The 23,686-nt window shown below is 42.1% G+C and overlaps 2 protein-coding genes across 3 annotated transcripts; one reads left to right on the top strand and one right to left on the bottom strand.

Moving 5' to 3' along the window:
• Window positions 1-11: 11 nt before the first annotated feature.
• Window positions 12-8,096, top strand: LOC110509099 (dnaJ homolog subfamily C member 1). 2 transcript variants are annotated; one of them, XM_021590063.3, is made up of 12 exons: window positions 12-338; window positions 1,680-1,781; window positions 2,997-3,043; window positions 3,412-3,577; window positions 4,106-4,203; window positions 4,494-4,587; window positions 4,830-4,929; window positions 5,445-5,617; window positions 6,008-6,127; window positions 6,305-6,353; window positions 6,758-7,245; window positions 7,560-8,096. In XM_021590063.3, the coding sequence occupies exons 1-12, from the start codon at window positions 183-185 to the stop codon at window positions 7,626-7,628; spliced, it is 1,662 nt and encodes a 553-aa protein (XP_021445738.2). In that variant the 5' UTR covers window positions 12-182; the 3' UTR covers window positions 7,629-8,096. The 2 variants fall into 2 exon arrangements, 1 of the variants encoding a protein (XP_021445738.2); XR_016492798.1 differs by lacking the exon at window positions 6,305-6,353.
• Window positions 8,097-12,423: 4,327 nt separating this feature from the next.
• riok1 (RIO kinase 1 (yeast)) lies at window positions 12,424-23,452 on the bottom strand. The gene is made up of 17 exons (XM_036966583.2): window positions 23,253-23,452; window positions 22,098-22,305; window positions 21,759-21,849; window positions 20,903-20,972; window positions 20,746-20,788; window positions 18,870-18,962; window positions 18,398-18,510; window positions 17,854-17,934; window positions 16,277-16,363; window positions 15,669-15,806; window positions 15,231-15,334; window positions 14,615-14,721; window positions 14,330-14,395; window positions 14,093-14,212; window positions 13,821-13,874; window positions 13,417-13,530; window positions 12,424-13,059 (listed from the first exon to the last, which is right to left on the bottom strand). Exons 1-17 carry the CDS (start codon window positions 23,306-23,308, stop codon window positions 12,949-12,951), a joined length of 1,656 nt encoding a protein of 551 aa, XP_036822478.2. The 5' UTR covers window positions 23,309-23,452; the 3' UTR covers window positions 12,424-12,948.
• Window positions 23,453-23,686: the final 234 nt, after the last annotated feature.

Below are 23,686 nucleotides of genomic sequence, written 5' to 3'. Positions count from 1 at the left end.
CAAACCGGTGTGACACGTGTGTAAACCGGAAGAGGTGACAAACAGGATTGTGGGAAATGTAGCAAATCTTTAGCGCAAGCAGCCTGCTGTAAGGGTAGTAGCCGCGCTAGGTGTATATCAGCAGGATTAAAAAAAAAAAAATCGCGGTACAATATTACCGCCAACATTATCAAAGCCTGATAATGACCTCAGCTTCATGGAGCCTCTCGTTTATTGCCGCCGTCAGTATTCTTATTGCCTGCCCAAGACCCTCTCATTCCTGGGATTCAGACATTGAGCTCTACGATCTAGTGGAGGAAATTCAACAAAACTTTTACGAATTCCTGTCTGTTGAGCAGGTAAGTCATAACTAGTTTTTACATTTTTTTTTTTAACCTGTAAACGTTTACTAACTAGCATTTTCTTTTTTAAGTCCTAACGAGATCTGTTCCCATGATGAGGCCTGTTGTAGTTTTTTTTTTTTTACTAGCTACGTGTACCTAGACTACCGGGAGACGAGCAAACCATGACGTGTCAGGTTGCTTCCCGTTATTTTGTATTATCACCCCTGATGAAAGTTAAGGTAGGTAGTTAAATATCGTTAGCTAGTTCTTCATCTTGCAAGGAACACTGTTGCTTCACCAGCCAAAGTTTACTGGTCTGGGGCAGGCTTTTGCTCCAGCTCTACTCTAACACATACGATTTTTACTCATCTGATTCAGCAACGCATCAGGACCATGAGCAGCTGAATGAGGTGTGTTGAAATTGGGCTGGAACAAAAGCCTGCACGCCCGTCAGCTCTCCAGGAGGAGGGTTGGCCTCCATATGGACAAACTGAGTACAGGATAGTGTTGAATACAGTGCCGCCCTGCAATGGAGTCATCAGAGTTAGTGTTGAATCATCCGAGTGCCATGTCTTTGTAGGACTCCGTTAACCTTGGAGGTGGTTACTGTCCTCTGGATAGGATGGGGAAGCATAGGCCCCGATTCCCTTGGTTTAGTTACTGTCCTCTGGATAGGATGGGGAACCATAGGCCCCGATTCCCTTGGTTTAGTTACTGTCCTCTGGATAGGATGGGAAAGCATAGGCCCCGATTCCCTTGGTTTAGTTACTGTCCTCTGGATAGGATGGGGAACCATAGGCCCCGATTCCCTTGGTTTAGTTACTGTCCTCTGGATAGGATGGGGAACCATAGGCCCCGATTCCCTTGGTTTAGTTACTGTCCTCTGGATAGGATGGGGAACCATAGGCCCCGATTCCCTTGGTTTAGTTACTGTCCTCTGGATAGGATGGGGAACCATAGGCCCCGATTCCCTTGGTTTAGTTACTGTCCTCTGGATAGGATGGGGAACCATAGGCCCCGATTCCCTTGGTTTAGTTACTGTCCTCTGGATAGGATGGGGAACCATAGGCCCCGATACCCTTGGGGTGGTTACTGTCCTCTGGATAGGATGGGAAAGCATAGGCCCCGATACCCTTGGGGTGGTTACTGTCCTCTGGATAGGATGGGAAAGCGTAGGCCCCCAAAACTGTGGGACATGTCAGGTAGAATGAGAGCGTACAGACTGATTTAGTGCCAGAGACTAGTTATTATGCTTGTGATAAACCATGTGTGTGATATCACCACACACAATACCCTCTGAAATGTGTCATGTACATGTCGTTTTCCTGCTCACCTCTCTCTCTCTCCTGAGTGCAGGATGCCTCGTCGACGGACATCAGAAAGGCCTATCGCAGGCTGTCGCTCACGCTGCATCCTGACAAGAACAAAGATGCAAATGCTGAAACCCAATTCAGACAGGTCAGCCCACTCACTTAACATTTTGTATTTATTATGGATCCCCATTAGCTGCTGCCAACGCAGCAGCTACTCTTCCTGGGGTCCAGCAAAATGTATACAATTTTAAAACATTACAAGACATTCACAGATTTCACAACACACTGTGCCCCTCAGGCCCCTACTCCACCACTACCACATGTCTACAGTACTAAATACATGTGTATGGATAGTGCGTGTGTGTGTGTGCATGTTTCTGCCAATGTGTGTGTTGCTTCACAGTCCCCGCTGTTCCATAAGGTGTTTTTTTAATCTGTTTAAAAATGATTTTTTAAATCTAATTTTACTGCCTGCGTCAGTTACTTGATATGGAATAGAGTTCCATGTAGTCATGTCTCTATGTAGTACTGTGTGCCTACCATAGTCTGTTATGGACTTGGGGACTGTGAAGAGACCTCTTGTGGCATGTCTTGTGGGGTATGCATGGGTGTCAGGAGCTGTGTGCCAGTAGTTTAGACAGACAGCTCATTGCATTCAACATCTCATAAACATCTCATAAATAAAAGTAGTGATGAAGTCCATCTCTCCTCCACTTTCAGCCAGGAGAGATTGACATGCATTAATATTAGCTCTCTGTGTCTATCCAAGGGCCAGCCGTGCTGCCCTGTTCTGAGCCAATTGCAATTTTTCGAAGTCCTTTTTTGTGAAAACTGAGCACACGACAGTAGTCAAGGTGCGACAAAGCTAGGGCCTGTAGGACCTGCCTTGTTGATAGTTTTAAGAAGGCAGAGCATCGCTTTATTGTAAACAGACCTCTCCCCATCTTAGCTACTACTGCATCAATATGTTTTGACCATGACAGTTTACAATCTAGTGTTACTCCAAGCAGTTTAGTCATCTCAATTTGATCAATTTCCACATTTAGTACAAGATTTAATTGAGGTTTAGGGTTTAGTGAGTGTTTTGTTCCAAATACAATGCTTTTAGTTTTAGAAATATTTAAGGCTAACTTATTCCTTGCCACCCAATCTGAAACTAACTGCAGCTCTTTGTTGAGTGTTGCAGTCATTTCAGTCACTGTAGTAGATGACGCGTATAGTGTTGAGTCATCCGCATACATAGAAACTCTGGCTTTACTCAGTCAGTGGCATGTCGTAAGTAAAAATTGAAAAAAGCAAGGGGCCTAAACAGCTACCCTAATTCCTGATTCTACCTGTATCATTTTTCTCTCTCCCATAGCTGGTGGGCATCTATGAAGTACTGAAAGATGAAGAGAGGAGACAGAGGTCAGCCCCCCCCCTACATTCTCTCACTACTTTCTTCTGAAAGTGGGAGGAGTCTGTCACATTCACAATTTCGTACACAATTTTGTGGAGATTACAGTATTCTGTCACTATTAGGTATACTATATTCTCACCATGTTATTCACCAGTGTATCATTTTAGTATGTATTTCCTATGTTACCCACCACAGTAGTGGGGGGAGAAAATGAGGAAAGCATTTAAAAAAAACAACAAATACCATTTTCACACTGCTGGGCTGAGCCAATCTGTTCTGCCGCTTATCACTGCTTGAAAAACTATCCATCACAGTATGGTTTGGGTAGACACGGTAGTGTGAACCACCTTTTTGTTTTGGTTCCTCTCAACTACAGGTACAATGATGTCCTGGTCAACGGGCTACCGGACTGGAGGCAGCCAGTGTTTTATTACAGGAGGGTGAGGAAGATGAGCAATGGGGAGCTGGGCTTCCTGCTCTTCCTCATCCTGACCGTGTGCCACTATGTAGTCATCTGGTCCGTCTACCTGGAGAAGCAGCTGGTGAGGGGACTGTGCATGACCTTTCACCCGTTTGTTTTTTTAACTGCCAAACTGTAATCCAAGTTTACATTTGCTGTAATCCAAGTTTGCTGTAATCCGTTCCACAGCTTCAATTCTATTAATTTAGCCCCCCCCCCCCCAATGGGCAGTTATTGCTGTGCTGAAAAAGTGGGATTAAAAAGCATTTTTGTGTGTTTGTATAAAGTATAAATACACTGGTGCAATTTAACACCGGGTTTCTCAGCCTCAGGATTTTATAATAACCAATTACTCCCATTTTAACAATGTTCAATTAAATAGTCCAAAACTTAACTTATTGAATTATTCAAACTAAATATGTGAGAGATGTCACATTTCTCCCTCTGTCATATAATAAATGTAATTGATTTGCAGTAAAATGTTTCCCCTTGAACCAAGTAAGATTCTGCAACTAAAAAGTTGTTTTGTTTTTGTGTGTGCGCGTGAGCAAAGTGAAGCCCATAATAACCTGCTTGACGTCTTCCTTCCACATGGTGCTTCTCCTTCTAGGATGAACTTCTGAGCAAGAAGAAAAAAGAGAAGAAGAAAAAGACGAGTAGCAAGAGTGCCGAAGAATCGCGTTTTATCGGACAGGAAAAAATAGAGAGGTGAGTGTCACAAGGTGTTCCTAATTTCACAAGTAAATATCATATTGAATTATAATAATACAGCACTTGCTTTTATTTTTTGGGGCAAAATGGCAAAATTTGACGCTTCATGCCCAACTTCTCAAGCGGTGGAACTGTTTATTAGTAGAACAGTTGAAGTGCTCGTTGCATGTAAAAATGTCACGGAAAACGCATTGGAATATTGCTCCTTTGTTTAGCATGTAGTGTGTAGTTTATTCATGTGTGTTGTATGTACACTTCAGCATGGTCACATGTCCTTTTCCTTTCAGGTCACATGACAAACCTCATTGGCAGGATATCCTGCCACTCAAGCTGAGCACTTGGCTTTATCTCTCTGTCAAGTCCCTCCCCCATGTCATACAGGTAGGTAGTCCTCCAACTAATTTACCCAAACCGAGTTCTCTTACCTTCACAGTCTAGGAACAGCCCTTAGCTGTGGTATATTGACCAACATATACAGAGCCTAGTGAAAGTATCCCCTCTCATTGCTCATTTTCTATCACTGTATTGGTGTACAATTATTATTATTTCTTTAATGGCAATTGATAAGATCCTATCAGCATCCTCAGCGAGCGACAATTTCTTTCATTTTGTCTGTGCTACAGGACGCCAAACAGTATTACAAAGATTATAAGGAGATGAAGATCAGAGAGAAAGAGGAAGTGGAAGCCATGGCACTGGCAGAACAGGATGCTACTACAATAAGTAAGGACTTGTAGAAGATTGAAGTAGACAACTTAATTATCTGCCTAATTATGACTGATTGTTCACTTTTGCCTGGTCTTTATTTAAAAGTAAGATTTTATTTTATTAACCTGCCTGGATAAATAAAGGTTAGCTGGATCAAACAAGAGAATAGGTCATCATAATACATTTTATTTTGTAGAGCAAAATCATTTTTCTGAAATAATTCAGTAACTGAATGTTTGAATGTAAAAATAAAATAAAAATGGTAAAACTAGTATTTAACCTTTAACTAGGCAAGACAGTTAAGAACAAATTCTTATTTACAATGACTGCTTACACCGGCCAAACCCGGATGACGCCGCCTTATGGGACTCCCAATCACGGCTGGTTGTGATACAGCCTGGATTCGAACCAGGGTGTCTGTAGTGACACCTCGTGCATTGTGTCTTCGACCGCTGTGCCTCCCAGGAGCATCAGTTGTAATTGTCCCCAGCCGTGTGCTCTTGTCTCATCACGTTCCTCACTTCCCACAGAAGAGAAACGATCCAAAGTGAAGAAGCCGAAGTTTGAGTTCCCCGTTTATGAGCCTTCCCTTACGGTCGCAGACAGCGCAAACTCACTGGCGTACGACCAGGGAACGTCTATCGAGGAGATCGAAAACCAGCTGGATGACTGGCTCGAGGATAAGAAGTCTCAGAAGAAAAAGGTGGGTCCACAATATTTTCCCTCTGTGGAAAGGTTTGTTCCATGACATTAGTAAAGCTCTGCTCTTTTAATTCAGCCAAATATTGGATTATAAAGTTTTATTTGCCATTTGTAGGTATAGTTGGACAGTTACCAGAGTTTGATCTGTCTAATAGATCCTATTCTAGGATCAAGTAAGGTAAATTGCATGAATCTGAGGCAACAAGCAATATGGAATAGATTTTGGATGGTCATTATAGCGTTATGTTCACCAAAATACCGCAAATTCCTGCTTTTTTTCCCAACAGGGACTTGCGTAAAACCTGGGAATTTTGGGAACATTTCTGGAATTTTGCAGCCCTAAGCCAAAATGGCCTGGTCTTTGGTCTAATCTTGTTTGTCGTTTCTTCAGGCTCCGGAGTGGTCAGAAGAGGACATCACTCTTCTGACAAGGAATATGGCCAAGTTCCCTGGGGGAACACCTGGACGCTGGGAGAAAATCGCCCACGAACTAGGAAGATCGGTGACCGATGTGAGTATACATTGGGAATGGGTGGTGCATGGAAAACTCTGGACTTAAATGGAGGGAATGTGATTTTTTTTGTCAGTCTTAGAAAAATATACAGCAAAATTAACATTTTGTGTTTAGAAATTGAGGAGAATAATTGCTTGTCAAAGAAAAATGTCAAAATATTGTGATCCTTTGCAGGTTACTGCAAAAGTCAAACAAGTCAAAGATGGTCAAACCAACACATCAGGTAAGTCAGTTTTTAAAAAACTTTAACTTGTTTGACCTTTGCAGTAACCTGCGATGGACCACTTTATTGTTCAGTTGTTGCCTTGTCAGGCATGGCACATTTAAAAAAAATGTCTTCTACAATCATGCAATGTTTAATAGGAGATGAAAATGTAATGTATACAGCTGAATCCAGGATATTACTCCCAATACTGAAGCAGCATTTTTTATTTAATGTCCATGAGGAGACTAGGGACTATGATGTTTGGAATATAGCCATTCCAGTTTAAACTTGTTCTGAAATGAGTGCTGACAACTGCACCATTTTTGTTGTGTTTAGAAAAATGTCCCCTTTAATAAAAACAATTTGAATACTTTATTCATCAGCAGAGAGACAGCATCTTAACTTGTACCTCTTTGATGCAGGGCTGGTGAAACTCTCTGAGCTCAAGGCCCAGGGCAGCAGCGCTTTCCCAGGAAAGGGCTCCATAGCTGGGGCCGGAGCCGTACCTGACAGCTTAATGACCCAGCGTGATGACCCCCAGCCTCCGGCAGAAGCCATGGCAGAGGGGACAGAATACAGGGGCGGAGGGGACGAAGAAGAGGGCATCCAATCCGGTGGTGTCAGGAGGAGAGGTAAAAAGACTGGGGGTGGAAGGGCGGGGGTTGAGGCTAAGGGACACAGACAGAGGGACTTTGACTACACAGCTGCAGCCGAGAAGGACAGCGGAGAGGAGCAGAGTCCGCCCACCTCTTCAGTCCCACAACCGTCCAAGGAGAAGGCCACTGCGGAGACTGACGACGTCTGGACCCAGAACCAGCAGAAGCTTCTGGAGCTGGCCCTACAGCAGTACCCGCGAGGCACCACGGAACGCTGGGACTGGATCGCCAAGGTGGTCCCGGGGAAGAGAAAGGTGAGAGATTACCCCCCCCCCCCCACCACAATGTAACATTGCAGAGTGTGTCAAAATGTTTGGCTAGCCCCAGTTTAAGTCGTGTGTACAGTTTGTTTTATCTATATTGTCTGTGGTAATTGACATGATCCGTCAACTTTTTTTGTCCACTTATTTATAATTGAAATACTTTCTTGAAACCTGAAGCAATTTCGATGAGTGTTAGATGTAGGTAGTTAGAATATGGAAATAACCAAACTTAAATTGTCATGAATAGCTGAGATGGTAAACCATTATTTAATTTTGAATGGTGATGGACCTATACTGTTTTTCAGGAGGAGTGTATGATCCGTTACAAACTTTTGGCTGAGCTGGTGCTGAAAAGGAAGCAGGCCAAGAGCTGACTCCGCCCAAAGACCGCCATCTTGAAATCAGTTTTCTTTTGGATCCCCCACAATGCAACATTGCAGGGTGTGTCAAAACGTTTGGCAGACCCCAGTTTATTGCCTAATCTAGCCCCTTTTCCTGGCTACCCTTCAATGTGATCTAAAAGGATGGACGGAAATATAATGAATAATACACATAACATATGGTTGCTTCAACCTGTCTGGTTATTTTTATCTCTTAAAAGGACAGAAGAGGACCTGGGAGAAGGGACTAGGGCCCATCGTCTCATGTCTGTCATGTGCCTTAGCTCCGCCCAAAGCATGCCATCCAGCCTCCTCTCTATGGACTGCCATGTGAGGAGTGTTCAGCACGCCAACAAACAAAAGAAAATCAATACTTTTTTTTGCTGTGTCATTTTAAATCGCACATGTACTGAATATAACTTGTTTGAGAAGGAAATAAATGGTTTTATTTATTTACATGGATCCATTGGTGCACTGTTTTGAAATTTCAATTTCAGCCCTAAAATATATATAAATGAACTAGCGGTCAAACAGGGAAATGGTTCCAATTGTTTCTAAAATTCCCTATGTTGGAAAATTTTAAGGGGTGATTGTGTAGGTTTAACCTGGCATGACGTTTTGACAACCTTGTAATTCTAAGACGAGGTGATTTATCTACTCTGATGCTGAGTAGTATTTTCAAAGCAAAGTAGACATCATGCAAGACTACAAATCCCTGCAAGCTCCTGCACCTCGTCTCTAGCTGACACCTTTGCTAACAGGTATTGTATCAATTCAAAACTTTCACAAGACAGTTCACAGAATTATCAATATTTAAGAAATGTAGCCAATTTATTTATTACGACATTTAGGTAACGTTGCAAGAACTAGAGAGATGTACTTTTTCCTCTGTGGCAGTCTTGTCCAGGTTATCATGGCATTTGACTATGCGATAGCCGTATTAGCGTTTAATAAACAATAAACATATTAATTCACCTTGTCCGGGAGAGATTTACAGGTATCAAAAACGTCACGCCAGGGTAAGCGTACACAACACAGTCCTTTATTTGAAGTGTTTCTCATTTTTCCCGGTGGGGGATATTAATGGTGGAAAAACGATTGGAACCATTGTTTTATCGCTAGGCATTATGACTCATACGGTGGTACTCGTTCGGAGACAGAGCTGCATGTAACAGTGTTGAGAAACATTTTAGCCTGAGGTGCTGACGAACAGACCATTTTAATCAATAAGGTTGACTCAATTTTAAAGAGCTTTACTTACTTTTGTCTACATAAGGAAATCATAAAACAAATGTTTAGACAGTGTTCCCTGAATTAAAGTGCATATTTAGATCTGACTTTCATATTTAAAATAGTTTCAAATTATACATTTTCCAAATTCAATTAACCTTGGTTAAAAGTTCTTTCCTCATATTGATAGGTGAAATACCACAAGGACTGGAGGTGAAGGGGTCACACAGGATGTTGGTACGCCTTACCAACTACTCCCAAACAGGAAATACAGGGGACAAGTGTACATGGTGGAAGTGGCCTGGTGTCACCAGTACATAGTGGAGGTGGCCTAATGGGAGCTGTCGTCCAAAAAGTTATACTTTTTACTCGTCTGTCCCTAGAGTCTTGATGATTATCTACGTGCTTTATGTCAAACTTAAGTCAACTTTTTGGATGAGATGGGTTCCATTATGTCCAGCGAAAACCAATTACTGCTTTCTACAGAAAGAACCTCGTACCATGGTGGTGAAAGTGTGATGGTTTGCTGGACCTGGATGACTTGCCTTAATAGAAGGAACCATGAATTCTGCTCTGTATCAGAATTCTACAGGAGAATGTCAGGCCATTCGTCTGTGAGCTGAAGCGCAGCTGAGTCATGCAGCAAAACAAGTATACATGAAAATTGTTAAAAAGCAACCAATTTGAAGTTTTGAGATGTGGCAGACCTTGAAAGGAGTGGTTCATGCTTGAAAACTCCCAAAATGTCACTGAGTTAAAGCAGTTCTGCATTGGAGAATGGGCCAAAATTCCTCCACAGCGATGTGAGAGACCAATCGACAACTACTGGAAGCTTTTGGTGGCAGTTAATGACGGCAGGTAGCCTAGTGGTTAGAACGTTCGGCCAGTAACCGAAAGGTTGCTAGATCCAATCCTCGAGCTGACAAGGTAAAACATTTGTTGTTCTGCCCCTGAACAAGGCAGTCAACCCACTGTTTCTAGGCAGTCATTGTAAGTAAGAATTTGTTAACTGACTTGCCTAGTTAAAAATGTTAAATAAATGTAAAAAAAACTCAGTGTAAGGGGGCAATTACTTTTTCCACACAGGGGAATTAGGTGTTACATAACTTCAAATTAGTATAATTTATAAACTCAGCTTCCCTTTATCTAATAGCAGGTTTTGCTTGAAGATCGGTTAACATTCAGTATCAAAAAGAGAAATCAGAAAAGGGGCAAATACATTTTCACAGCTCGAAACAAATACATTTTACACAACGGTTTGTCTGCGCAAAAGTAATTGCTCGAAGCATTGGCGACACCCCACAATGGTTAAGCATCGAATAGCCCCTGCGATATGCAACTTTTCAGGGAAGTTAGGAACCAATATACACAGGCAGTAGGAAAGCTAAGGCTAGCTTTTTCAAACAGAAATTTGCATCCTGTAGCACAAACTCCATAAAGTTCTGGGACACTGTAAAGTCCACGGAGAATAAGAGCACCTCCTCCCAGCTGCCCACTGCACTGAGGCTAGGAAACACTGTCACCACCGATAAATCCACAATAGTTGAGAATTTCAAAAAGCATTTTTCTATGGCTGGCCATGCTTTCCACCTGGCCACCCCTACCCTGGTCAACAGCCCTGCACCCCCCACAGCAATTTGCCCAAGCCTCCCCCATTTCTCCTTCACCCAAATCCAGATAGCTGATGTTCTGAAGGAGCTGCAAAATCTGGACCCCTACAAACCCGCTGGGCTAGACAATCTGGACCCTCTCTAAAATTATCAGCCGAAATTGTTGCGACCCCTATTACTAGCCTGTTCAACTTCTCTTTCGTATCGTCTGAGATCCCCAAAGATTGGAAAGCTGCTGCGGTCATCCCCGTCTTCAAAGGGGGAGACACTCTAGACCTAAACTACTACAGACCTATATCTATCCTATTGAAAGCCAAGTTATAACAAACAGGTCACCGACCATTTCGAATCTCTCCGAGCTGGTCATGGGTGCACCTCAGCCACGCTCAAGGTCCTTAACGATATCATGACCTCCATCGATAAGAGATATTACTGTGCAGCCGTCTTCATCGACCTGGACAAGGCTTTCGACTGTCACTCACCACATTCTTATCGGCAGACTCAACAGCCTTGGTTTCTCAAATGACTGCCTCGCCTGGTTCACCAACTACTTTTCAGACAGAGTTCAGTGTGTCAAATCGGAGGGCCTGTTGTTCGGACCTCTGGCAGTCTCTATGGGGGTGCCACAGGGTTCAATTCTCGGGCCGACTCTCTTCTCTGTGTACATCAATGATGTTGCTCTTGCTGCTGGTGCTTCTCTGATCCACCTCTACGCAGACGACACTATTCTGTATACTTCTGGCCCTTCTTTGGACACTGTTACCTAACCTCCAGACGAGCTTCAATGCCATACAACACTCTTTCCGTGGCCTCCAACTGCTCTTAAATGCAAGTAAAACTAAATGCATGCTCTTCAACCGATCGCTACCAGCACCTGCCCGTCCATCCAGCATCACTACTCTGGCGGTTCTGACTTAGAATATGTGGACAACTACAAATACCTGGGTGTCTGGCTAGACTTAACTCTCCTTCCAGACGCACATAAAACATCTCCAATCCAAAATTAAATCTAGAATCGGCTTCCTATTTCGCAACAAAGCATCCTTCACTCATGCTGCCAAACATACCCTCGTAAAACTGACTATCCTACCGATCCTTGACTTCGGCGATGTCATTTACAAAATAGCCTCCAGTACTACTCAGCAAATTGGATGCAGTCTATCACAGTGCCATCCGTTTTGTCACCAAAGCCCCATATACTACCCACCACTGCAACCTGTATGCTCTCGATGGCTGGCCCTCGCTTCATATTCGTCGCCAAACCCACTGGCTCCAGGTAATCTATAAGTCTTTGCTAGGTAAAGCCCCGCCTTATCTCAGCTCACTGGTCACCATAGCAGCACGCGCTCCAGCAGGTATATTTCACTGGTCACACCCAAAGCCAATTCCTCTTTTGGACACCTTTCTTTCCAGTTCTCTGCTGCCAATGACTGGAACAAATTGCAAAAAATCACTGAAGGTGGAGACTCATATCTCCCTCACTAGCTTTAAGTACCAGCTGTCAGAGCAGGTTACAGATCACTGCATCTGTAAATATCCCATCCAAATACCTCATCTCCATACTGTTATTTCTTTTTTTGCTCCTTTGCACCCCAGTATCTCTACTTGCACATTCATTCTGCACATCATTCCAGTGTTTAATTGCTAAATTGTCATTATTTTGCCACTATGGCCTATTTATTGCCTTACCTCATTTGCACACACTGTATATAGACTTATCTTCTATTGTGGTATTGACTCTTTTTTTTATTCCATGTGTAACTGTTGTTTGTGTCGAACTGCTTTGCTTTATCTTGGCCAAGTCGCAGTTGTAAATGAGAACTTGTTCTCAACCGGCCTACCTGGTTAAATAAAATAACGTCTTGGATTCAAATGCAGGCAATTGGTTTCCAGAAAAAAAATACATTTTCCCTATGGGGACAATAAAATCAGTAAAGTGAAATGAAGTATTTCATGGTAAATAATGTTTAATTATTTCCATCCCTATACAATGTGAGGACTGGCTAGCTGCAAGCCACAATTTTCATGTGGTTATTTTGGCTTCTAAATGACTAGCTTTAGTACAGACCATTAGGAGCACCTGCCCTGCAAACTGTTGCAGTAACTGTACATAGAAGAGCCTTGAAACCTCGTTGGTAAAATGTTTCAAGGTAAAGTACAACTTCATTTAGATATTTTTTTTTACATTTAATTGAACTGCTTTTCTATAGCGATTATCATAAAACACTAAAGCATTGTGCATAACACCTGACATGGTCAACAATATTTTGCCCACATACTTCTTATATAATAAACATGTCATATTTTTTCACTGTCTGTTAGTGTGGCCTAATACTGCACAACTGTTCACCAGTTTCACTACAGTGTTACTGAAGGCCTGTGTGTGTTGAGCACGGAGGTTTACATCAGTTCATGAAGTCACTGGGATAAAAGTTCATGTTTAGGTCTGGTGTATTCTTGATTACTGGGTCCACTCATTTGCCTTTCTTCATCTTTGAAACCCTCTCCTTTCTCTTCTTCACGTGTTTCGGTGTTTTGTTTTTTCTCTTTTCCCTCTGGGCCTCCTTGGCCAGTTTCTTCATCTCCTAAGAAATGCAGAAACAGGTTTGGGTATAGAATGTTAGATTAAAGCATTGATGTAATTTTAGGTGACTTAAATTCAGACTGAAAGAAATCTAAATAGTTTGTGATATTTGCAGAACATGCTCCAGATTTAGTTTTGTCTAGGCCATGTAATAACCTAAAAGTAGTGGGCACAGTTACAGGGTTACAATAACCACAAGGTGCTCACTCCCTCTGGTGGTCAATTGTGTAATTTCCTTATTTTTTTATTCATACCTCCAATGCAATAAGATGTTTGTTTTTTAAATCTGCTGATAGCAGTTAAATATCGCAAGATTACTTGACAAATTCACCTTCACACAGTTTTAATAGAAACATACCTTCTTGTCAATCTGAGACTCCTCTCCCACAGACTCCTGTTTGCCACCATCCTCATCTTCATCCTCTGAACTTGAGCTCTCCTCTACATCACAGTCCTGGAGCAGGGCAGGTACCTACAAATGGAGGGACGAAATAACAGTCAACAATTAAACATTTACAACAGTCAATAAACAATCATACTACTTACCATTCCTCAACTCATGCAGGGTCATGGTAAAAATATTCACAACCACACATGACTTTATTCTCAATTAGAAGCCATTATTAAAATCTTGTTTATTTCAGTTGACAGTCGCCACAGAAAGCCACACCTCTATAAAAAAAATATCAACCTCTCTTTAATTGACACGCAACCTTTGCTGCCAATTCACATGGGAAAAGGGTGGCATTGAGTTTGACTTACTGTCTGAACTCCAGACAGATCCTTCTTCAGGCCCGTCACTGTCTGGTAGAGGATCTATATCAAAGAGATCACAGGCATTAATACAGAAGAGCCAGATTAATAAATCCCAGTGTAGGGGTTGGCTCAATCACATTGCTACTGAAAAAAAAGTAACAATAAATATCAGGAAGTAGAGAAACCTGTAAAGTGAACCATGAGTTAGGGGGTTGTCGACTACTTTGGTGTCAGAATGGTGTGTTTGAGCGGTGACTTCAGGGTTTTACTCAACTCACGTTGTCATTCTGCATGTTGTGCGAGGACTCGTCGTCTTTCATGTTTGTCATGGCGTCCACGTCACGTTCGTAGTGGCTCACTTCTGTAAGTGTGCGTGGGATGTACGCGTTCTTAAACACCTGTCACAGTTCAACCATAAACCAAAACAGAGAGAACGTCAGAATATCGTGGAGGAACCCAAAAAAAAACATTTCACCTTCATGGTTATCAGATCTAAAAAATAATAAAGACTTTACCTCCTCATTCACACTATCCTGATTGGACCTCTCCTCTGCCGTCCTCTCGGAAGCAATGTCCATCGCCTACAAAGAAAAGAGAGCCACCATGAACACAGGCATATCAAACGGCCATGCTCGCTGAGTACTGAGCGTGTACAGAAACGCACGGAGCATCCCACAGTGCAACTTTTTCACTTGACAAAACAAATACAAAAAAATAAAAAAACTGCATACGGTTATGATTCAATCGTGTAGATAAGTAAACTTCACATCAAATGAAACATCCCCCCCCCCCCCCCCTACCTTTTCCAAGTAGAGGTTGATGTTGCTGCTGGTGATGGAGGGATCGGTGACGAACTCAAAGAGCTCGCGCAAAGTCATCGCCGCTACACCTCTCTTCAGGAAAAAGTCTGAGGGACACGGGACCAAATCTCATCGAGCCTTTTATCCAAACTCAGAGCCTCATACTTCCAACAGAAACCATAGGCACGGGACACTCCTAGTATATGCACTGCCTCTTGTCCTATAACCTCTTGTCTACATTAACCTCTGTGTTTCACATATTACGTGCATGTCGGGTTGGAGTTACGGCAATCTCAGATGAAATGTAGCTACATTTGACGATATTAAACAAAACAGAACTTTCATACATGTTTTGTTTCGAAAAACCTTTTAGAATATTAGAACGCTTTGTCAAATAATAATAGAAACCATCTGTGCTTTAGAAATGCAATATTATATTACCCACAAGCATTAAGGCTGTGGTTGGTTGACAACGTCACAGAGCGCTGATCTAGGATCAGGTCCCCCCCCCCCCCCCCCTGGGTCATATGTATTATGATGGTGAAAGGCTAAACTGATCCGGTATCAGAACTCTTTCTCTAGCGACTGTGTGAATACGGGCCTGGGCCACACGTACCATTGACATTGGTACAGTCTTTGCGCAGGAACTCGAGAGCGTGGGGGTGGTCGTGCTCCACAGACTGGGACACGTCGATGATGTAGGCGTCACCGTCGTTGTACCTTGAAAGATAAGCAATAATTGAAAATATATATATATATATATATATATATATATATATATATATATATATATATATATATATATATATATAAACAATTGAATGCATCAATTTAGTCAACCCCAGTATCTTCCATAATTGCACCAATGGAAGTGTTTTTACTTAAAGGCACAATCAGTAATATTTCCTGTTGTTCAATTCAAAATGGTAATTTCAATGTACAATACAACACCATTGATTCTCTATGAATATCTCACGAAGAAGAAATGCCTTATGAATATAACTATTAAGCGTAGTTCACACACACACACGTGCATCAGATAACAAGAACTTACAGCATGTTGAACTCACTGAGGTCTGAATGGACCAGCCGGGCCTCCTGGTACATAACCCTCATGTTGTGTATCACCTGGAGATACAGCTCGCGTGCTTTGGACTCGGACAGGGAAGCGTTCTTCAACAGAGGAGCAGGCCTGGGACCAGAGATACAGATTAAAACAGATCTTCAAAGCCAGGAGAAGCATCCACGTTTATCAGTTTGCTATATAGTAAACGTAGATGTGTGTGCAGACCTGCGTAGAATGCATCTCAAACACCACACACACTGCGATAACACAGCAGCAAAAACAACAGCGTTCAACATTGACATAGTTAAAGTATAGAAAAACATAACAGCCTTAACAGTAGTTACCAGAAGTTACAGAACAAAACCCCCTATTAAACTTGTTTGCTCTCAAATCATCACATTAGCAATGACAACAGTTGAATAAGTGAATTGTTTGTCCTTTTTGAGAGAATTGATTTGGACCACAGCTTCACTACGCACAGGCTAGATAAAACCAGAACTTACACATAGAACTAGGAAACAACCTTTAAGCCAGACATTGTAACCGGTATATAATATTGACATGTCAAAACAGAAACGAAGCCTGATCATACTTACATGTCATCCTTGCCGATGAAACTCATGAGGAGCACGTGGCTACGCAGCATGATTGGCTCCGGACTCGGGATGCCTGCCGTCTGCAACCTGGAGACAGGCAGTACGAAGAGACAAGCAAAAACGCAGGGTCGTATTCTTTCGGGCACACCACAGAGTGTTGCAAGTGAAACGGAAAACCAGCGTTTCTTATTGGACAGTCCAAGTAGTCCCTCCCCTTTTCAGTCAGTTTTCAAAATTAATTAAAACTAGTGAATTTAGGGTCAAAGGTGATTCATTGACACAAGCGTAGGCTTGTACCCAACGGCGCCAGGTAGTCACCCCAACGGCGCCAGGTAGTCACCCCAACGGCGCCAGGTAGTCACCCCAACGGCGCCAGGTAGTCACCCCAACGGCGCCAGGTAGTCACCCCAACGGCGCCAGGTAGTCACCCCAACGGCGCCAGGTAGTCACCCCAACGGCGCCAGGTAGTCACCCCAACGGCGCCAGGTAGTCACCCCAACGGCGCCAGGTAGTCACCCCAACGGCGCCAGGTAGTCTACCCAACGGCGCCAGGTAGTCACCCCAACGGTGCCAGGTAGTCACCCCAACGGTGCCAGGTAGTCACCCCAACGGTGCCAGGTAGTCAACCCAACGGTGCCAGGTAGTCAACCCAACGGTGCCAGGTAGTTAACCCAATAATGTTGAATTATTTGACGTTCCAGAAGGTATCTGGTATCGGTTCTTAACCATTTACACTAACTTGAAATGTTTCTTACAGAAGGAAGATGAAAAGTACATGCATAAGCACGGTAGCAATTAAAACAGTTTGGCGATTATGGAAAAATGATTAGACCAAATTTGAGGACATGTTGACGAGACTGAATCCAAACATTACACTGTTGATTTGATCTGTATTTTACATTCACTGCCACATTAACGACATCTGAAAATCCTCTGGATACTTTGAGTAACATGATGACAATATTCCTGGACAATGTGTTGTAGGTGCAACATAAGAGAATGACAAGAGGTTGAGGCAGAGGACTAACTGGTGTCTCCAAGTGGACACACACACACACACACACCTCTCCAAAGTGTGCATTTTTCCTAAGTATATTGAACAACAATATAGAATCAACATGTAAAAATAAAATAAGTGTTGATCCCATGTTTCATGAGCTGGAATAAAAGATGACAGAAAGTCCATATGCATAAAAATAAAATAATCTTTCAAAATACATAAAGTTCTCTTAATTTACAGCATTTCTCTCACTCAGACAAACCATTTGCAAAAGTTGCCCAATTATTACGGGAGGGACGGGCGCAACTTCTTGTCGCGTGCAATGCTCATGTTCAGATCGTCTCGTCAGTCAAAACCCATACAGAGCTGTGAAGAGCAGTCTGAGCTATGACGTCATGTATTGCATGTTACTGTACAGCCACTGCGTTCCGATTTAGGCGCTTATCATTGCCCAAATCTGCAATTTGCAACCAGTATACGGGTATGAGTGTAAAGGGGTAAATACCACCTTAAACCGGGAGTAAAATAAAGCGTAACCAAGGTTACTTTTTCCATGGCTCATCTTGGGGATGCTCACCTGATGAGGTTTCTCATCTCCTTCTCGGCCCAGGTTCGCACCATCTTCCTGGGGTTTCCTTTACAGTAGCCATGGCGGAACCTGGAGGGCAGACGACAGACTTCATCAGCTTTAAACATGGCTGATGCAATCCAAGTCTACTGTACGCTAGGGATGGGCGTGAGTACTCGATTAGTTTATATTGGATTAATAATCGCATGCAGGTACTCAATATAAAATTGCAATTATTTAGCAGGTTACATTTCTAAGCACTAACAAAATCAACTAATATGCGTTTGTTTCTAGAGTAGGTAAAGTGCAGTAAAAAAATATTTTTTTAAATCTCTTTCAGCCCTATTTCACATTAAAAAACGCTAACATGCGAGTACTCAAATATTTTTCAATGCGAGTATATCCAACACAGAATCTTTCAAAAGCCCATTCCTACGGTACACAACAGACTGCACCAAATAGTTAGTTCCACATCAACCCCTTCTGAAATACGGTTACTTAAAGGTCTTGGTTTTATAACACCATCTTAGACAAGCCAGGAAATGCTGTTCACCTGAATTCTCCACTAACATATTTGTCACGGTCCTTGAACAGTAAGATGGAGGTCTTGTAGATCTTGATGGCTCTGCTCTCACCATTGGCAGTGGTTGCGTGGTAAACATTTGCCTGTTGGTAAAAAGCACTTTGAAATAATGAAACTGAATATGCCATTCGTAGGACGATAAGTTGCCCACAATTGTTTTTTTTAAATATAACAACTAGGCAAGTCAGTTAAGAACAAATTCTTATTTACAATGACGGCCTACCCCGGCCGAACCCTGACGACACTGGGCCAATTGTGCGCCGCCCTATGGGGACTCCTGATCACGGCCGGGTTGTGATACAGCCCGGGATCGAACCAGGGTCTGTAGTGATGCCTCTGGCAATGAGATGCAGTGCCTTAGACTGCGGCGCTACTCGGGGGAGGCCCAAGTGTTCCACAGTGGTGGATACATTTGCCTCATGACGTTGTGGGATCAACTTGCCTCTTTGCCTGTGCTGATACATCCATTGATCTCTGAAATGACACCCCGGCTGAGCATCTTAAACAGAATCATTCGTGTCCGCGGATCCAACACCTTTCAAACAAACAATAAGGAAATCAATTCACTGTTGATTTTCTGTTACTCAGGCTTACGCTAACACTGACATCAGGTATGAAATCCAAACAGAATGCCATTACCACATAAAATAACGTCACTTTCAACTCTGATTTAGTACTATTGATTCAATTGTTTTTTTCCCTGCATCAATCTACACACAATACCCCATAATTACAAAACAAAAACCGGTTAAGAAATGTTTACTAATTTACTAAAAATAAAAAAACAGTCTTCTTGGGTATGACGCTACAAGCTCGACACATGTATTTGGGGAGTTTCTACCATTCTTCTCCGCAGATCCTCTCAAGCTCTGTCAGGTTGGATAGGGAGAGTTGCTGCACAGCTATTTTCAGGTCTCTCCAGAGATATTAGATCGTGTTCAAGTCCAGGTTCTGTCTGGCTGGGCCACACAAGGACATTCAGAGACCTGTCCCGAAGCCACTCCTGTGTTGTCTTGGCTGTGTGCTTAGGGTCATTGTCCTGTTGGAAGGTAAACCTTCACCCCAGTCTGAGGTCCTGAGCTCTCTGGAGCAGGTTTTCATCAAAGATCTCTCTGTACTTGGCTCCATTCATCTTTGCCTCGATCCTGACTAGTCTCCCAGTCCCTACCGCTGAACAACACTCCCACAGCATGGTTTCTGCCATCACCATGCTTCACCGTAGGGATGGTGCCAGGTTTCTTCCATATGTGACGCTTGGCATTCAGGTCAAAGAGTTCAATCTTGGTTTCATCAGACCAGAGAATCTTGTTTCTCATTGTCTGAGTCCTTTAGGTGCCTTTTGGCAAACTCCAAGCGGGCTGTCATGTGCCTTTTACTCAGGAGTGGCTTCTGTCTGGCCACTCTACCATTAAGCCCTGATTGGTGGAGTCCTGCAGAGATGGTTGTCCTTCTGGAAGGTTATCCCATCTCCACAGAGGAACTCTAGAGCTCTGTCAAAAGTGACCATTGGCTTATTGGTCACCTCCCTGACCAAGACCCTTCTCACCAGATTGCTCAGTTTGGCTGGGTGGCCAGCTCTAAGAGTCTTGGTGGTTCCAAAATTCTTCCATTTAATAATGGAGGCCACTATGTTCTTGGGGACCTTCAATGCTGCAGACATTTTTTGGTACCCTTCCCCAGATCTGTGCCTCGACACAATCGTGTATTGGAGCTCCACGAACAATTCCTTCGTCCTCATGGCTTAGTTTCTGCTCTGACATGCACTGTCAGCTGTGGGACCTTATAGAGACAGGCGTGTGCCTTTCCAAATCGTGTCCAATCAATTGAATTTACTACAGGTGGACTCCAATCAAGTTGAATAAACAGCTCAAGGATGATCAATGGAAACAGGATGCTCCTGAGCTTAAGTTCGAGTCTCATAAAGGTTCTGAATACTTATGTAAATAAGGTATCTGTTAATTTTAATACATTTGAAAAAAATTCAAAATATTTGTTTTCACTTTGTCATTATGGGGTATTTTGTGTAGATTGATGATGGGGGAAATGATTTTATCCATTTTTGAATAAGACTAACGTAACAAAATGTGGAAAAAGTCAATGGGTCAGAATACTTCCCAAAGGCATTGTATGCATTTATGTGTAAAATAAATAAATACACACACACACAATATATATATATATATATATATATATATATATATATATATATATATATATATATATATATATATATATATACACACACAGATTATCAAAAAAAAAACACACATATACACTATAAAACTCCAACGGGAATAAAACTATTTTTAAAAGCACACCTGCTCAACTGTAGCCCGATCAGATTTGTCTTTCACTCGAAACCTAGCGGAAGTAACCACAACAGCCAACAAAATTATTTTTTATACAATAACAGAAATAAAAAGGTACTCTTTACTCCAAGCAGTGCAATGTCATGTTCAGTGACAGGTTACATACGTGTCAGCATTTTGTTGTTTCTGCATCACAGTCACTTTGTTGATCACAGAGTCAGCATAGTTGAGCTTATCTACAGTAAAACAAAACACATTCAGCGCTCTATACAGTTACTTCTCACATTGTATTATCCATCTACACAGCTAAAATACTTAGTGCTGAGCGATTGGTGCTTTGAGGTCGGTTCGGTTCCTGTTCGATTATCAAAAAAAATACCAGTTTGCGATTATTTGAGTTGAATGCTGTACCCCAAATAAAACAATGAATAAAAGTCCCATGACAGTATTAACCATAATTTATCCACATTACTTTAATAAAATATTTCAGTTCTTGTTTATATTACTTGATTCCTTTGATTATTTTACTCCAAGTCATCTCTATAGAGCTACTGCCTATGCTGTCTGACAAAAATCACTATTTTGTAGTAAACAAGGCATGCTGAACACCATCAATCCTTTTCATAATTTCAGGTAGAGATGTTGCTAAGCAACTGCTGCTCTCTATATATATGACCTCACAATCATGCAAGCTTGTCTCTTCAGTAGCAGGCGTAAAATAAACAGACCGTACAAGTAGATGTGCAATGGATTATGGACATTGTAGTTAATTACCACGTTTTATGCACTAAAATATGTAGAATATTGGCCTGTTGGAAACTACAAATCCCTACTATGGCACAGTTCAGGGTGGATCTTGATTTATCTCTAGAGAAACTGAAATGTGCTCATTGAGCTCAGAAAGAAAACAGAACGAAATTGAATTAAAATAATTGAACAGTAGTAAATTAGTTGTTTTAAAAATGAAAAATTGCCAAAATTTCAGTTAATCGCTCAGCACTAAAAATTCTACTTGAACTCACCTAAATTAATTTTGTGTTCAAACTTCCTCAGAGCCTTGTCAGTTGGGGTTGACAGTTTCTGTGATTTGTTACTAAGATTTTGTTTATTTGCCTGCAAAAAAAACAAAAAACAGATGACATCAATTTGCTTCATTGTCTCATATACCCAATATTGGCTCCTGCTATGGGAGCAGATTATTATCAAACTCCACTAGTACATGTACATTTTGAAATAATGATTTATTTGCTGATAGTCTATAAAGTTCAGTTTTGGACTGTCTGGGACTCAACTCCACATCAGCCTGGGACATGGCCCAGAATAAGACGATGTGGAGATCCATGTCGAGGTTCTGAACTTACCTGGTGATTCATTCCTGTTCTATTAGCCATGTAGCGTTTTGTCAAGTCCCCAGTCTCATTCCAGTCCCAATCATCATCCTCCTCTTCTTCTTCCTCCTCCTCCTCATCATCATATTCACGCAAATCATGATAAGGTGTTTCCAGACTAACTCCACTGACCTGGCCCTCTATTGCAAGCATCTCCTCAGCTGGTTGGGTGATGGCAACACTATTTAAAAGAAACATAGCTAGTGGTCAGGCTTTGTACATTGAAACACTGACAGAAAGAAAACAAATAATTGACTTAGTTAGCTACATGAACAAAGGGAGAGGGGCAATACATGACATGCGGTGTGCTGTTTGTCTTGAGTCATTACATACGTTCCTTGATTAATCTTTGCTAGATTTGCAATGCTAAATGCAATGTAAAGAGACATGGGCTACCTTGTTTTATAGATAACGTTTCATACTAGCTAGCCAGCCTAAAGACCGGCAGATGGCGATATTCTGGCGCATGATTGTGTGAAATTGTGTTTCATATGGAAAGTATACATATTTTCCCAGTTTTCTCGCCATTAAATTGAGTTAGGGAGGAAATCAACGCAATTTGTAACCTGAATGGAGAATGTTATGTACGAACCGGTCCACCGGTGGATATGAGTGTATAAACAAGGCTGCGTACAACAATATCGCCATCTGCCGGCCTTTTGGATACGAGCTAACACTTGAGTAGGCACAGGACACGGACACAACTCTCCTAGAGTTTTCATTAATTTATTTAACTAAGCAAGTCAGTTAAGAACAAATTCGCCAACCTCGCCCTAACCCGGCCCAAACCGGCCAACCCCGGTCTAACCCGGCCAATTATGCGCCGGCCTGTGGGACTCCTAATCACGGCCGGCTGTGGTAGTTAGCTGGTTAAAGTAGCTAGCTAGATCATTTAGTCAAAACTCATGTTGTGAAATATAAATTCAACACGCTTTTCTTTTATTTTTTAAACGTATCCAATAAGTTGTTCAAACAATGAAATAGCTATAACTAGTTATATGCCTTTGGTTGGTCGCTAACGCTAGCTAGATAACGTTAATGCCAATGCCACGCATGCTAGCAACAACAAACAAGGATATAAGTACGACTAGCAGTAAAAGGCTACAAATAAAGGATACTTGTCGACACCTGTTTGATTCGTCCGCATCATCAAACTGTCCTGGTACAATCTGGGCCGTGGACATTTCAATTCTGTATTTCACTCCAATGTGAGTTACAACTCGTGTAAGAAGCTCGTCTGTTTCTACACACTTCCTTCTATTTTTCTTCTTCGACGAGGTTTAACAGCGGGTTGGCATCCAATAAATGCTGCATTACCGCCACCTGCTAGACTGGAGTATAACTACCTTATACTTTGCTTGAATGTTTTTTTTAACTACCCCTACCGTCTCTACACTCACACACACAAATAACACCACCCTACTCCACTATTCAAATATTTTAGTCCTACCTCAATCCAACAACCTGAAAGGATGGGACACCACCCCTTAACACACCCTGTGACTCTTCTGATGTCAAGTCTCGCACACCCAAAATGCTTCTCTGCAGCTGCCACCACAACC

The sequence above is a fragment of the Oncorhynchus mykiss genome, chromosome 28 (assembly GCF_057628025.1).
Source record: "Oncorhynchus mykiss isolate SJ-2025 chromosome 28, ASM5762802v1, whole genome shotgun sequence".
In the NCBI taxonomy this organism is placed as follows: domain Eukaryota; kingdom Metazoa; phylum Chordata; class Actinopteri; order Salmoniformes; family Salmonidae; genus Oncorhynchus; species Oncorhynchus mykiss.
The sequence above is the reverse complement of the archived record's forward strand: the minus strand, read 5'-3'. Positions and strand labels throughout refer to the sequence as shown.

Coding starts and splice junctions, on each gene's coding strand:
- LOC110509099 (XM_021590063.3), top strand. CDS start 183: ATGACCTCAGCTTCATGGAGCCTCTCGTTTATTGCCGCCGTCAGTATT. Junction 3,578..4,105: donor TCTACCTGGAGAAGCAGCTG/GTGAGGGGACTG, acceptor TTCTCCTTCTAG/GATGAACTTCTGAGCAAGAA. Junction 6,354..6,757: donor TGGTCAAACCAACACATCAG/GTAAGTCAGTTT, acceptor TCTTTGATGCAG/GGCTGGTGAAACTCTCTGAG.
- riok1 (XM_036966583.2), bottom strand. CDS start 23,308: ATGTCCACGGCCCAGATTGTACCAGGACAGTTTGATGATGCGGACGAA. Junction 20,789..20,902: donor AAACAACAAAATGCTGACAC/GTATGTAACCTG, acceptor TACTTCCGCTAG/GTTTCGAGTGAAAGACAAAT. Junction 14,722..15,230: donor AGACTGTACCAATGTCAATG/GTACGTGTGGCC, acceptor CGTGTCCCTCAG/ACTTTTTCCTGAAGAGAGGT.